This window comes from Rattus norvegicus, chromosome 1 (genome assembly GCF_021556685.1).
Source record: "Rattus norvegicus strain SHRSP/BbbUtx chromosome 1, alternate assembly SHRSP_T2T, whole genome shotgun sequence".
NCBI lineage: Eukaryota > Metazoa > Chordata > Mammalia > Rodentia > Muridae > Rattus > Rattus norvegicus.
In genome coordinates this window covers 13,767,258-13,783,996 of record NC_141534.1, presented here as the reverse complement: position 1 = coordinate 13,783,996, position 16,739 = coordinate 13,767,258, and the positions used below count along the sequence as shown (strand labels likewise).

The following is a 16,739-nucleotide window of genomic DNA, read 5'->3' as shown; positions in this document are numbered from 1 at the left end:
CAGCCAGCTGTTCTCTGCGTTTGCAGTTTACCAGACCCTTTAAAAAGCTGTAAGGCCTAAAGTAGAACCAGTGTATCAGATGAGGGGCTTGGAGAGAGATGACAGACTGCCACATAACCTTAGCCCTGTTACTGTGCGTAGAGACTTGAAACTTCTGAGTTTTGTCCAGAATGGGCAAGATTAAGTAAGAAAAAAATTCGCATATTTTCTCTTGAGTAGGGAGAAATAGAAGCTGTGCCCTGAATACTTGAGGATAAACATGTGAAAACTAGTCCTGGAAGGTTTATATACATGATTTTGGTGTATATATCTGGAGGGACAGGATATGAGTGATATGTGGGGTATACGTGGTACATTTGTATACATGTTTGTCTGTATGCTCCGGTGTGCATGTGAAAGCCAGAAATTGACTTTGGGAACCTCTACCAGTCTCCACTTTATTTTTTAAGATAGTGTTCCACTCTGATTGGCTGAATTAGCTAGCCAGCAAGCTCTAGCAGACTGTGTATCCCCACCCCAGTACTAGGCTTGCCGATGAGGGCGCTGCGCCTGGCGTTTATGGTGGTGCTGGAGATTCAAAATCATGCACTTGTAGAGGACAGTAAGCATCTTCCCAGCCGAGCTGTTTCTTTAACTCTGTAGATATTTTTTAAAAACACTGATGACTATGTACAAGGACATTTTCAGTATCACTTAATGTTCCAGGAGATGGTTGTGATGCATGCTTTTATTGAATGTACAGTTTCTCTTTACTATAAGTTTTTAGATGTGTGTGGTTAGTTCATCCCATTTATATCTTTGTGGGACCGCTATTCTCTTAAGAATCAGGGATTTCAGGTGACACATGCCTTTAACCACAGCATCTGCAAAGGCAGGCTGATCTATTGGTCTGTGTAGCAAGTTCAAGACAGCCGGGGCTACATAGAGACAACAGCACAACAAAAGAGTCAGTGATTTTACAACTGATTTATTGTAGATATGATTTGGAATCTGTTGGTGCTGTTTTCTTAGAATCACAGGATGTGTTTCTAGATGCTTGGTTAGAAGTGGAGAAGAGTGTAGCATCACTTAGTTACTTCATTTCTAAGCATTTATTGTATGGTATATATAAAACAGAAAAGTAGGACGTACACTGGGGCATTTAGTTTGCATTTAGTTGGAGAGTTAGCCACAAGGTATAATGCTATGGTAGGAGGAGTTGAAAGCAATACACAATATATTTGCAGTGGTTACATACAGCTGAGATGAGGAGGCAGGTGTTTGTATGCTCACAGATGATGAATGGCTCAGTGTAGGTCAGCAGCAGAATTAGCACATGCACTCTATCTTACTCATCTCTATTGTCTGTCCAGTGTGGTCAGGGGAAGGAGAGACTACAGGAGAGGATAGGGCATAAACAGAAATCTCTGTGTTGCTCCAGTGCACTCTTCTTTTATTATTTCTAATCATCCTGTTGCTTAATCTCCTGCCTTCCTCCCATCTTTCTTCTGGGGTTGGAGGTGTGTCACAGAGTGAGGTGTTTGCTGCATGTGTTACTCAGAATTAAGCAGGCACTTGGCTTTGCTTTTGTTTTTGCAGCTTAGCTACAGAGGCTGATGTGTAAACATGAAGGACTGGCTGGGTGGAGTGCTGACCTATATTTGTCAGCTTTTCATCGCTATAATGAAATACCTGAGGCAGGGTACTTAGGAAGAGTTTATTTAGCTCATAGGTTTGGAGGTTGCAGGGCATGGTGTATGCATGGGTCCAGTTCTGTGTGGGCTCTGTAAGGCAGTAGTACAGGAACAGGTCATCAGTCAGCCAGGTTACTGGGATTACATTTCAAAAGCTCCTAACTAACTGAAGACAAAAGCAAGAAAGAGCAACCAATGATCATACTCTTGCTCCAAGAGACTAAGAGAGTCCTTCCAAGGGCACAGTTCCCGTAAAGATCCATACCCTCTCACATTGCCCCAATGGAGACCAACACGTGAATATATGGGGAGTACCCAACTAGGTCCACACTGTAGCATGGCCTTTCCACATAGAAATTTGGAGGCAGAAAGCAGGTGAGACTTGTGGTGGTGAGTGACGGCGTTAAGGACACAGGTGAGTGTGGGCAGAGCTATCAGTTTCTAATGTCTCCTTCCATGCGTCTGTATTAGAGCTCTTGATAGAGTTTGCTGATTCATCCCGCTTCAGGTCTGTGTCTCACTCAGGGTTCCTATTCCTGCACAAAACAAAGCAAGCTGGGGAGGAAAGGGTTTATTCAGCTCACACTTCCACATTGCTGTTCATCACCAAGGGAAGTCAGGACTGAAACTCAAGCAGGTCAGGAAGCAGGAGCTGATGCAGAGGCCATGGAGGGTGTTACTTACTGGCTTGCTTCCCCTGGCTTGCTTCCCCTGCCTTGCTCAGCTTGCTCTCTTGTAGAACCCAAGACTACAGCCCAGGGACGGCACCACCCAGTGTGAGCCTCTCCCCCCTCCCCCCTTGATCACTAATTGAGAAAATGCCTTACAGCTGGATCTCAGGGAGGCCTTTTCTCAAGGAGGCTCCGTTCTCTGTGATAACTCTAGCTTGTGTCAAGTTGACACACAAATCAGCCAGCACAGTGTGTCAGGTAGGCGTTGCTTCATATTGAGATGTAAGTAGGCCTGCCGCACTTGGGAATGCGCTAATAGAACTCTTCTTACTGGTTTACCTTAGTCTTTTCCTAAGGCTTTACATATTCAGGATTACATTATGAGTATTGTGAATGAAGAGATCAGTAGCCACCTTAGTTAATTCTGTGTTCATATATCTTAGTTATTATTATCATTACATTTTCAAGATATGCTATTTAAGGCTGTTCCTCTGAAGAATTGAAAATTAAAAGCAATTGAACTTATTTGACTAACATTTTCAAGGACATAGTCCAAGAGATTGTAGTTACTCAGTATGAACCATTTGTACACCTTTTTCAGTGTGCTTTACTATATTTGGGTCTTTTCCATTTAGGATTACAGCTCTTTCTTCCTTCTGCTTTGTGTGAGTTTTACATGGCAGTGTTTTAATGCAACTTTATTCAGGTCCTGATTGTAAGAGGCCTGGGTCAGGTGGTCTAGTAGGTATACAAAGGTAGTTTTGAAGCAGTAGGCAGGAGGACCTAAGGTTTAAAAGCTGTCATACCCATTCTCTTCTAAGCACTATGTGTATATGTATGAATTTTTTATCATTAACAACTAAAATATTTTTATCTGTGTTTTCCACGACAAGAAAAGAAGTAATTTGTTCAAGGGTACTAGCTTGTAAATCTGTGGGTCACGACAACATTGGTGGCTGAACAACCTTTTCACAGGGATCACTTAAGACCATCAGAAAACACATATTTAAATTACAATTCATAACAGTAGCAAAACTACAATTATGAAGTAGCAATGAAAATAATTTTAAGGTTGGGGGTCACTACTTCATGAAGAAGTGAATTAAAGGGTTGTAGCATTAGGAAGGTTGAACACTGTAAATGGTGCTGGCATGCAGGCATTCTGAAGTGGAATTAATGCTGTGAATTACTTATTCTCCTATACTAAATGGGATTTGTACAAATGAGGATTAAGGATTTAGACTCCTAGGAGGGCAGTTGGAGAGCTCACGGTAGTCATTGAGGCTGTTTGGCTGAGGCCCTGGCATCTCACTCCGAAGGAGATAATTGGAATGCAGGAGTCATAGCTAGTGTTTGCACAGGCTTTGAAGAGGTATGTCCACCTGTGTGGTTAGAAGTGGTGGGAGGCTGTGTTATATTCATCGGGCTGTTGTGAGGCTGGGTCTCTAAGGAAGTTGATGATTTGTTCCCTTGTTACGTTTTCAAACTACTGAGTTGTCCTAAGTTTCTAGAAAAATGCTCTGATCTCAGCCTTGGCTGCTCTCTGTTCCATCCCCATTCTCCGTTCCTCCCTTTGTGTCTACACGACAGGTTTCCCAGAGAGTCGGAGACACACTGTTGTGTTTCATCTTTTTCACCATTGCCTCTGATGCATCCCTCACGCACCAGAACAGCCCTCACAGAGATGGCAGTGCTCGATTCAGTGCTCATTCTGTGAGCTTCTTGGCTTTTACTTACTAGTAGTTTTCAATCATTTTGCCCTACAAGGAATATCTGAAGACATTCTGGGCATTAAATTTGAGAGAAAGGATATTATTGGTAACCATTGGGTGGAAGGCAAGAATGTAGCTAAATATTTTGTAACGCACAGGATAACTCCCACCTCAGGAATTATCTAACCCCCAAATTGTCAGTAGTTCAAGGATATAACACTAACCTTCATTCTTAAACATTTCCCATTTGACATGATTTTCTCTTGACTTGTCTTCCAGTGACTTCTGTTTCTATCTTACTGTTCTCTATAGAGGACTCTCTTGTACTATTCTTGGTGTTAGTACTTTCTGCCCACGATTGTCTTCCCAATCTCTTGTTTATGTTCCGTGTTTCATATTCTCCTTAAATATCTCTTGGGTCCCAGGAATTAACCAGCATCTCTTGATATGTGATTCCATCTGTACTCTGTGTTAGACCTCTCGTAAGCTCTGGCCATATTCATCTTTCTCGTCACTCAGGTACTCCCTGTTCATCAGAAAGTTGGTCAGATCATTGTTCGTCACAGGAAGTTAAGGTGGTAGGGTTCTACAGGTCAGATGTTCAGGGTCTACTGATCCTGACTTCCTGTACTGCACTGGGCAGTCACGCTCCACAAAGAGTTGTCCAAATGCCAGAAGTGCCCTTGTAAGGAATAGCAAATTTTGCTTTTAGTTTCTAACTGGGGAAATGAAGAAAGAAATGCTGACCACTAGTTCCAGTTAGTAGTCATACGGAAGAATGGGGTGTAAAAGGGGAACAGCATAGGAGTGCAGAGTGGAATGTAATGAGTTATACTAAAAATTGTAGAAGTGCAAACCCGTTGCTAACATTAAACTAAATGGAGAGAAACTTGAAGCAATCCCACTAAAATCAGGGACTAGACAAGGCTGCCCACTCTCTCCCTACTTATTCAGTATAGTTCTTGAAGTTCTAGCCAGAGCAATCAGACAACAAAAGGAGATCAAGGGGATACAGATCGGAAAAGAAGAGGTCAAAATATCACTATTTGCAGATGACATGATAGTATATTTAAGTGATCCCAAAAGTTCCACCAGAGAACTACTAAAGCTGATAAACAACTTCAGCAAAGTGGCTGGGTATAAAATTAACTCAAATAAATCAGTTGCCTTCCTCTATACAAAAGAGAAACAAGCCGAGAAAGAAATTAGGGAAACGACACCCTTCATAATAGACCCAAATAATATAAAGTACCTCGGTGTGACTTTAACCAACCAAGTAAAAGATCTGTACAATAAGAACTTCAAGACTCTGAAGAAAGAAATTGAAGAAGGCCTCAGAAGATGGAAAGATCTCCCATGCTCATGGATTGGCAGGATTAATATAGTAAAAATGGCCATTTTACCAAAAGCGATCTACAGATTCAATGCAATCCCCATCAAAATACCAATCCAATTCTTCAAAGAGTTAGACAGAACAATTTGCAAGTTCATCTGGAATAACAAAAAAACCCAGGATAGCTAAAACTATCCTCAACAATAAAAGGACTTCAGGGGGAATCACTATCCCTGAACTCAAGCAGTATTACAGAGCAATAGTGATAAAAACTGCATGGTATTGGTACAGAGACAGACAGATAGACCAATGGAACAGAATTGGGTACAGAGACAGACAGATAGACCAATGGAACAGAATTGAAGACCCAGAAATGAACCCACACACCTATGGGCACTTGATTTCTGACAAAGGAGCCAAAACCATCAAATGGAAAAAAGATAGCATTTTCAGCAAATGGTGCTGGTTCAACTGGAGGTCAAAATGTAGAAGAATGCAGATCGATCCATGCTTATCACCCTGTACAAAGCTTAAGTCCAAGTGGATCAAGGACCTCCACATCAAACCAGATAGACTCAAACTAATAGAAGAAAAAGTGGGGAAGCATCTGAACACATGGGCACTGGAGAAAATTTCCTGAACAAAACACCAATGGCTTATGCTCTAAGATCAAGAATCGACAAATGGGATCTCATAAAACTGCAAAGCTTCTGTAAGGCAAAGGACACTGTGGTTAGGACAAAACGGCAACCAACAGATTGGGAAAAGATCTTTACCAATCCTACAACAGATAGAGGCCTTATATCCAAAATATACAAAGAACTCAAGAAGTTAGACCGCAGGGAGACAAATAACCCTATTAAAAAATGGGGTTCAGAGCTAAACAAAGAATTCACAGCTGAGGAATGCCGAATGGCTGAGAAACACCTAAAGAAATGTTCAACATCTTTAGTCATAAGGGAAATGCAAATCAAAACAATCCTGAGATTTCACCTCACACCAGTGAGAATGGCTAAGATCAAAAACTCAGGTGACAGCAGATGCTGGAGAGGATGCGGAGAAAGAGGAACACTCCTCCATTGTTGGTGGGATTGCAGACTGGTACAACCATTCTGGAAATCAGTCTGGAGGTTCCTCAGAAAATTGGACATTGAATTGCCTGAGGATCCAGCTATACCTCTCTTGGGCATATACCCAAAAGATGCCCCAACATATAAAAAGACACGTGCTCCACTATGTTCATCGCAGCCTTATTTATAATAGCCAGAAGCTGGAAAGAACCCAGATGCCCTTCAACAGAGGAATGGATACAGAAAATGTGATACATCTACACAATGGAATATTACTCAGCTATCAAAAACAGTGACTTTATGAAATTCGTAGGCAAATGGTTGGAACTGGAAAATATCATCCTGAGTGAGCTAACCCAATCACAGAAAGACACACATGGTATGCACTCATTGATAAGTGGCTATTAGCCCAAATGCTTGAATTACCCTAGATGCCTAGAACAAATGAAACTCAAGACGGATGATCAAAATGTGAATGCTTCACTCCTTTAAAAGGGGAACAAGAATACCCTTGGCAGGGAATAGAGAGGCAAAGATTAAAACAGACACAGAAGGAACACCCATTCAGAGCCTCCCCCACATGTGGCCCATACATATACAGCCATCCAATTAGACAAGATGAAGCAAAGAAGTGCAGGCCGACAGGAGCTAGATGTAGATCGCTCCTGAGAGACACAGCCAGAATACAGCAAACACAGAGCCGAATGCCAGCAGCAAACCACGGAACTGAGAATAGGACCCCCGTTGAAGGAATCAGAGAAAGAACTGGAAGAGCTTGAAGGGGCTCGAGACCCCAAAAGTACAACAATGCCAAGCAACCAGAGCTTCCAGGGACTAAGCCACTACCTAAAGACTATACATGGACTGACCCTGGACTCTGACCTCATAGGTAGCAATGAATATCCTAGTAAGATCACCAGTGGAAGGGGAAGCCCTGGGTCCTGCTAAGACTGAACCCCTAGTGAACGTGATTGTTGTGGGGAGGGCAGCAATGGGGGGAGGATGGGGAGGGGAACACCCCTAAGGAAGGGGAGGGGGGAGGGGGATGTTTGCCCGGAAACTGGGAAAGGGAATAACACTCGAAATGTATATAAGAAATACTGAAGTTAATAAAAAAAAATTGTAGAAGTGCAAAGAAAGCAATTGGGGGAACTGTTGGTTTGTTGTTCTGTGTCCTGGCCTTTTCTGGGCAGGAAGTCACACTTAGTCTCTGCCCACATAACTGGCAGCTGTTAGTTTGGGCCTGTGGTATTGAATGGCCAGAATTGTATCTATAAAAACAATATCAATAAGCCTTATATGCTAGGTGCTGAGAACTCCCTAAGTATATACTTCTAAGCATGTGTATATTTCTCACCAAAATTATAACCTGCCAATTATTTAAATACAATTATGTATGTATGTATGTATGTATGTATGTATGTATGTATGTATGTGTATATATATATTATACACATTTATAGAAATAAAATAACCAGCCTACTTCCTTGTATTTCTTGGAATTTAGACTTACCTATTCTTTCCTTCCCCACTTTAGAAAATAATATATTTTTTCAGACTGGGGAAAAAATGAAAATACAGTAAATGTGTATATAGTCTTATACTACCCCCAAATGGATCCTCTCAACCCACTGTCAGTAGGTTCTGTAAACTTAAGTTCTGAGCCTATGTTGGTACATAGTAGCACTCAATTCTATAGCTTACCTTTAGGGTTCACTGCTGGTGTTTCTGTGCTGTGGATTTTGACAAGTGTATATGTGTGATGATATGCAAATTCTGTCACAGTATCATACGGAGTATCTGTACTGTCCTCCTCCTCATCTCCACGTCCCTGGTAACTACCAATTTGTTTAGTGTCTTTCTCACAGGTTGGATTTACATTTTAAAACGTGTATTCTAAGCTCATGTACTAGATTGGTGTTGGAAAGCTATAAGAATCCAGTGCCCATCAGTCTCCATGCACACATTGACCTTTTCAGAATGGGCCTGCTTTGAGCTAGTGTGTCTTCTTCAATCATGGGAATCTGCTTAACTGTTTGGACCCTGTGTGGGTAACATTGTAAGACTTCAGAAACGCCTCTTTGTTGCTTCCTCTTCTGTATGCTTTAAGAAAATGGTTGTTTTCGTCCTGAACTGGAGTTCTGTGTAGGCCAACAGTCTGACCAAACATCCTGTACTTAGTATCTGGTGATTGCTAGAAGAAGAGTTGAACCGAGGCTGTCTGTTTTCTCAATACTGTCTGCTATTCAGGACAAATGCTATCTAAAACTCCTGGTGATAAAACATTTTGTGGGCCCTTTTGGAGATGCTGCCAGAACTGGTCAGTGTAGTAGCCTCATACTAGTTCCTGGTTGCCTTGCATTGACTCATTTATATACAACTCCGGTACTGGGTACTGTATGTTGTCACACCCACGTATTGAGAAAACTATACCACACTGTTATAAGGCTGGGCACACAATTGAACTATGAAGGATTTGGACTTCTTGAAACTTAATAATTAATAATAGAAAATAAATTTCTTTGGGACAGCATTATATCAGAAGGAAATAATGGATGTTTCTAAATCTGCCTGGTGTTTGTTCCAGGGGAGGTGTAGCTCACATGAATGGGCCAGCAGGGACAGACTGATGGAGTCTTCGTATCCTTGTGCTGAATCTCTCTTTTTATTCTTTCAGAAGCTCCTTGTGCCACGCCCCTGATCTGCAGCTTCGGGAGAGCAGTGGACCTGGAGAAGGATGACTACCAGAAGGTGGTGTGCAACAATGAGCACTGCCCCTACAGCACCTGGATGCATCTTCAGTGCTTCTACGAGTGGGAGAGCAGCATCTTGGTGCAGTTCAACTGCATTGGCAGGGCCCGCAGCTGGAATGAGAAGCAGTGCCGCCAGAACATGTGGACCAAGAAGGGCTATGACCTGGCTTTCCGCTTCTGCTCCTGCCGCTGCGGGCAGGGCCACCTAAAAAAGGACACAGACTGGTACCAGGTAAAGCGGATGCAAGATGAAAAAAAGAAGAAGTCTGGGTCAGAGAAGAACACGGCAAGGCCTCCAGGGGAGGCTGGGGAGGAGGCAAAAAAGTGCAGGCCCCTGAACAAGCCCCAGAAAGGCCTGAGCCACGACCTTCCTCGGCGGCATTCCATGGACAGGCAGAACTCCCAGGAAAAGACAGTCAGTTCTGCAGCCTATGGGGCCCGCTCCCCTTGTGGCTCCCCTGGCCAGTCCCCACCCACTGGCTACTCCATCCTTTCCCCGGCCCACTTCAGTGGTCCCCGATCCTCCAGATACCTTGGGGAATTCTTAAAGAATGCCATTCACCTTGAGCCTCACAAAAAGGCCATGCCAGGAGGCCACGTGTTCAGAAGTGCCCACTTTGATTACAGTTCGGCTGGTCTGTCCGTACACAGGGCAGGACACTTTGACACCCCTGTACAGTTCCTGCGGCGACTGGACCTCTCTGAACTTCTCACGCACATCCCCAGGCATAAGCTAAACACTTTCCATGTCCGGATGGAAGACGATGCCCAAGTGGGCCAAGGCGAAGATCTGCGGAAGTTCATTCTCGCAGCCCTTAGTGCCAGCCACAGAAACGTGGTAAACTGCGCTTTGTGCCACCGGGCGCTCCCAGTGTTTGAACAGTTCCCTCTGGTGGATGGAACTCTGTTCTTAAGCCCCTCCAGACACGATGAGATTGAATATGATGTTCCTTGTCACCTTCAAGGTATAGGTGTTGACTCACCTTGCCTATTTGTTAAAACCCAAAAAGCCAACAAGATGGAGCTGCATTTTTACTTACTTACTTGTAACTGACGTTTTTACTCTAGCTAGGGACTAACTAGGTAACTTGAGTGTTTCAGCTTCTCCTAGTGGCTGGTGGCTTTTGTACTCTGATTTCACTGTACTGGGTACAATTTTATGTCCTTATTCTGTGCTAATTTGATGGAAGGATAGGTAATGTTTAGCTTTTCACAACGGGATACAAATTTAGAGGAGGAATTAGATTTTTCTCTTTGCTGTGAAATAGTTTGAAACCTTTAATGTGCCCAGCAAGCTGTGATGCTTGTAAGTGGGGAAAGGAGGAAACAAGAGGACAGTATGGCTTCACAGCAGTTGAATTAATTTTAAAATTGTGCAAGAACATTGATAGCATCAAAAGGGCAGTGGGGGATGATTGAAGTCCGGGCGTGCCCTTGGTTGGGGGACAGTAGTGGTCAGCTTCTATGTGTGACAAAGACTTGGCACATTTTAGCTATAACTTAAATAGCAAGGAGTTGGGCAGTACAGGTGTGAGATTAAAACTTCTGAAGAAGACATGCTTGTATATCATAGTTAATAACTTTAACAGTAAGCTACAGGGCCAGATAAAAGTGACTCCTGTCCTCTTCCCACTAAACCCTGCTGTTTCCACCCCCAGAGCCAAACCCATTGAAATGCTAAGTGATTCTTCAAGGATTTTGACATCAGGATTTTGAATACAATTATCTTAATTCTCTGGTTTTAGGCGCTATATCTTTTGATAAGCCTGGCCTGTAAGATCTCTCCCCTTTGGAGATAATCCTATGTTTCTGCTGCGTGTTAATGCTGGTGACCAAGAGTGTGTACATATGGACATACTTCCCATTCTAGGAACAGTCTTGAAGGCATACTCCTCAAAACTAGGGTTCGTTTCTTCTGTTGCCATGTGTTTTGTTTTGGCTTTTGGAGGCAAAGATCTCAGTCTGTAGCCAGGCTTGCTGCAGAGCCACGGTCCTGTGACGACGTAGGTGTTATTGAGAGGCGACTGCTGGTGTAGCATCTGGAAGGCCAGGGCCCGAGAGTGGTGCATTCATTGTTTTAACTTTGGGTTAAAACATCCAGCAGCTCTGTAAGCCACCTTCCTAAGCATTTCTGCACACTTAGCGTTTTTGAAGGTCTTTCCTTCTGTAAACATCTCTTCTGAAGGCCTTCTTCTCCATGCTCTGTTCTGCCCTGAAGAACTCAGGACCTGTTGGACTTGAAGAAAAGCCTCTGGTATTTCTCATGCTTTGAGTCTCGTTCTCTAACCTATAGTTTCCTTTCTTTATTTTTCCCTCAGCACCCTCAGAAGCTGAGACACTGGAAGTTTGAGAATGCCTCTGTTCATTCTCAACACAGGCTTGTTACCTAGCTGGGTCATGTCGTCCTTTACAGAAAGTGTTTCTTCACTGTCTCCTATCATACCTTGTTACAACTGTCATGAAGTCTGATATTCTTAAACGTCCCCATGTCTCCAATCTCTGTCCTCTTTAAAGGATCCCTTACTGCGCCTCCTGTTGTGCAATCCTACCATACTGTGGTTTCTTATTTCCTCCACCTTCACATTCTATGGGCTGTCATGGATTATTGAGTATAACACAGATCCTCACTTTGGAGGAACTTTGCTTTCGTGTTACTACTTTGATAAATACCTCACCTTTCGCTTTCTGGAACTCCTGTTCATGTGATAGTATACCTCTTAGTTTGATATTTCTGACCCCCTTTTAATGGGAAAGAAAAATCCTGTGTTTGCCTGTTATGTGTAGACTCTGTTAAACCTTCTGGAAGTGGAACATTTCCTTGGATTGCTCTCCTAGTATTTTGAATATATGGATTCTTTTGTTTGTTTGCTTTTTTTTTTTTTTTGAGACACTGTATAGATCAGGCTGGCCTAGAAGAGATATTCCTGGCTCTGCCTCCCAAATGCTGGGATTAAAAGCATGTGCCACCAAAAGACCAGGAACATTCTTGTTTCTCAGACGCAATTTCCTTTATTCCTTTATTGTCTTTTAGAGTAAGAAAAAGTTGGCAGTTACAGGATAGCCTTGTTTGTGTGTTTGTGTGATTTTTCTGGGGGTCCTTCAGCTTTTGTTACAAGGTGGGATTCCCCAAAGCCGAGTGGCCTCAAGGAACTTTAGAGTACTGAAGATACCATTCCCTTCATATTTTCAATCTGTGTGATAAGAACATTCAAAATCCTACTTATTCTGAAAACTATGTAATGAGGTGTAGTCATTGCAGTGTAGTGGGACACTAGCACTTTTGCTCCTCCTAACAGTATGGTGCTTGCCCATTAACCAGCCTCTTCCCACCCACCCCAGCCTCTCTTCCTTCCCTAGCCCTGGGTAACCATTGTACCTATTCCGTACTTCTGCATCCCACAACTATGTGCATCACATGGTAGTAGTCTTGCTGTGCCTGGTTTATTTATTATTTAATATAACACCCTTTGGGTTTATCCATTTAATGGAAACATGATTAAATTTCTTTTGTGGCTAAATATGTGTATATAGGTATATACACAAAATATTTTCTCCATCTAGTCATCTTTTAATGGACTCTTAGTTTGATTCTGTAGCTTTTGTGAGTAATACTGCAGTGAATATGGGAGTACTTCTGACATACTGACTTGACTTCTGGATCATGTGGTAATTCTAATTATTATAATTACACAAGTCAAGACATGTTCTAGTGTTACTATTAGGTAATTCATAATTTTTATTTATATATTTATTTTTGAAACAGAGTCTTACAGTGTAGCCCTGGTTGGCCTGGAACTCGGTAGATAGATCAGGCTCAACCTCAGAGATCATTCAGTCTGGCTCTACCTCTAGAATGCCAGGATTAAAGGTGTGAGCTACCATCCCTGGCTTATTTTTCAGTCTGAGGGAACTGTATACGGTTTTCTCTAATGGCTTTACTACATCCCATTGGAAGCATGTGAAGATTCACATGAGCTTATTCAAATGCATGAAGCTGGAGGACATGAGTAAATGAAATAGGCCAAGTACAGAAAGACGAATGCCATCTGACCTTATTCAGCGGTAGAGTCAAACCACTGATCTCAGTGCAGAGAGGAACAGTGCTCAGCTGAAGCAGGGGAGGGTAGGTGGCACCGTTCCCAGGGTAGGAAAGAGAATGGCTAGTGACAGAAGTACAGTTAGATGGCAGTTAGGTTTCTTCCTGTCTTTCAGAGGTGGGAGTTTTTTGTTTTGTTTCTAATTTAGCATAGCTGCTAGTAATTTTAGAGGGAAATGGATAGAAACACCTTTATTTCTACACCTTAAAACTTGTACCATACTTTCTGGAAATGAATTAGGGTGTTTGTGGTGGACCCCCATCATTAGTCCATCCTCAGTCAGTCAAACTTTGCACACCTGCTCGGTGGGATCATCAGTGTATACCCTTAGTATGTAGAGTACTTGCTATATGCTGACTTATGTAACTTAACTGTACTCAGCCTGAGACTGTGAATAATAGCACCACATGTGCTATAACACATGCTATAACTCGTGCATATTGTGTATGTCCTGTACTCTGAGCACTCTGAGACTTCCAAAGAAGAAAGGGCCGGTTCTTGGTTTTGGTTCTTCAGGAGGCAGGATGGAGTAGGAGATATGGAGAGCAGGTCGGGGCAGGCAGTGTTTTCTTCACGCCTAGGAAGCCCTTTGCCAGGTTCTTACGGATTTGAATTTAGATGTTTTCAGCATTAAAAAAAAATAAACTGATATATAAAAAAAAGAGCTACTTGAAAAGGTCTCAACCTGGAGACAGAGTTGAAATTTTGGCACATCTGTATGCATGAAGATATGAACTGCTGTTTGTAGATAGTGGGAGCTCAAAGGAAAGGATATCTGCGGGAGATTGGAGGAAAATTACAGATTTGGAGAGGCTTTGACTATGAAAGTGAAGGGTCTAATGTAGTACAATTTGATTCTAGACCATATAAATGATATTTTCGCAGGCTGGGGTAGACAAGGTTGGGAAAAATACCCAATTTTGTGGGAAAAAAAGCTGAGGTCATTTGTATATTTGGTTAACTTTTTGTGAAGGTATCTAGCGAGACTTTAGAAAGAAGCGTTGCTGGTGAACATGTGGGATGTTATTTTTAACATCGGTAGCTACATCTTAGAAATGAAAAGAGAAGAGGAAGCAGTTGTGGTAGCGCTCAAGACTAAATCTCAGATCAGAGAGAGCATGGAAAAAGGCAAAAATTAGAGAGGCCTGAATTACTTGTATGCTTGCACACTCACTTGTATGTAAGTATTCACAGATAATGACTGTGCTCTGTACACTTTCTAGAGGTACCAAGAACTAACTGCTGGCTTTAGAATCTGGTCAAGAGGTTTAATGAATACTAGAAAAGGCACCAGTGCCACAGTAAGGCCTTAGTGATGGGTCAGTTTCTACTGCTGTACTCAGAAGTCTGGGTACCTTATTCATAGTAAGCACTAATGCTAACACACTTTTGAAGTATTTCCAATTCCAACAGGATGGCCACATTCTAGGCCATGGGATTCCACAGTTCACAGTTGATTATATGTTACTGAGATGTTTACTGTGCTCATTGGATTCTTACTCGCTTATTCTGCCCCTTAATCCTTCTGGCCTTCCCCAGCTTTGTCTCCAAACCCTGCTCTCTGATTCAGAAAATGGTTTTATTTGGTCTTTCTAAGAAACACTGGTCTAGGTAAGAGGGACTCTATGGCCTTCTTTACTACTGTGCATCATATGTGATTGTGCTTACGGAATCTTTCCTATGACTGAGAAATTCTCTTTATAGAATAGCATGGAATAGTAATGGGAAATAATTCCTGAAACTAAGTTTTGACTCAGGCTTCCCAAGACTTCGCCTGTAAGTTAAGCGTCAAGATAGACATGAACTGAGTCTCGTTTTGGCTCCTTGTTTTCTTTGTAAGCATTCATAAGCTGCCCAGGCTCTTTAAGCATCTGTCCCTCCTGTTTGAAATGGGAATAACAATCGCGATCCCTTTGTAGTGTTGCAGTGAGAGTTAAATGACAGGATGGATGGAACGCTCACAGCACAAGGCAGACCCTGGTGAGCCCAGTGAGCGTTCCTGTCTTCATCATCCATTACCTTCTGTGTCCGCTGTAAACTTCCATTAGCAGCCCTGATGTATCATTGAGCACTGTATTGAGTAGGACCAAGAAGGAATCTGGAAATGAAGTGTTCTAGTGGCTCATAGATAATGAAATTGACTTTTGGGTATGGTCCCAGGAACTCAGTGGGTATGGCATATGAGATCCTGTTTTCAGTGTTTTAGAACATGGGTGAATGGTATTGCAAAGAGCTCTTTCCAGTCTTCCTGGTTTATAAACCCCACAGTTTATAGTGTCTATGGCTGTTACCATTCTCTATCCATTCACTCAGGACACAGAGCTCTTCAGGCTGTGGACATTGTGCTGGATTCCAAATTGACAAGGATGAATGAGGTGTGGCTCCTGCCCTCCAGGAAGAAGTGGGTCATGTAAACAAATGCAATGAAAATGTTCCCTCCAAGGACCATTAGGTGTCTTTGCAGTGGAAAACCCCTAGTCTGAGTTAGGTAGCAGCATATTGTGAGTAAGAAGCCACCATGAGGTGTTCTGGAGTGCTCCCTGTTCTGAGCAGTACTGCTGTTCCATATTGCCCAGGAAGATCCTAGACATGCGTACTAACTATTTGAACCCTTACTCTTTCATATATTTGGATGACTTCTTTCCTTTATAAACATTAAGTCCTAGATAAACAGTAAAGGGATGAGGTTGTGACTTTTAAAAGCTCAGTAAATAATATGTTGAATTTCTAATGTATCACAAGTCATATATAATTCTAGTTCCTACATTATCTGTGGTGATAGCTGAGCAGCTTTGGGACTGAGGACTGTTAACATAGTAATTGTGGCTGTTGTAAAGTTCGGGGCTGTTGATACCAAGACAGACAGTTTTGGGTGAAATTTGTGGGTTTCAGCCCGTCAGACCAATGCTGCTGGTTCCTGTTGGTTCACTGCATGTATGTCACATGTAGGCTCCGGAGACTCGTCACGGTTGCAGTTTGGTCATGAGCATGTGGCTTTCTGTTTGGATCTGGATGAACAGACAATATTATCCTAACTAGAGGGATATTCTAATCAATCACTCTCTCTATCCATCCATCCATCCAATAAAATGTTTGCTTTTTGTTGACGATGGGGGCATTTTCTCACCACTGGAGATACAGTTGCTTTCCCCCTAGCCACCGTCATTCTTGTGTTTTCTGTGTGCAGGGAGACTCATGCATCTGTATGCAGTGTGTGTGGACTGCCTGGAAGGGGTTCACAAGATCATCTGCATCAAGTGCAAGTCACGATGGGATGGCAGCTGGCACCAGTTGGGCACCATGTACACCTACGACATCCTGGCCGCCTCTCCCTGCTGTCAGGTTGGTGTCAACTGAAGTAAGGGTGCAGTAGATAACTTTGGACTTTTGTTACCAAGTTAGCTTAGAGAGCTCAAGGCTGCTTTGTGGT

General features: G+C 42.6%; 1 protein-coding gene across 1 annotated transcript in view; it reads left to right on the top strand.

Moving 5' to 3' along the window:
* Nucleotides 1-16,739, top strand: part of Heca (HECA ribonucleoprotein granule regulator) — a 49,869-nt gene that overhangs the window by 27,291 nt on the left and 5,839 nt on the right. The window contains 2 exon segments of the mRNA NM_001107514.3: nucleotides 9,137-10,177; nucleotides 16,497-16,651. Of these exon segments, the coding sequence (NP_001100984.2) occupies nucleotides 9,137-10,177; nucleotides 16,497-16,651 (1,196 nt within the window).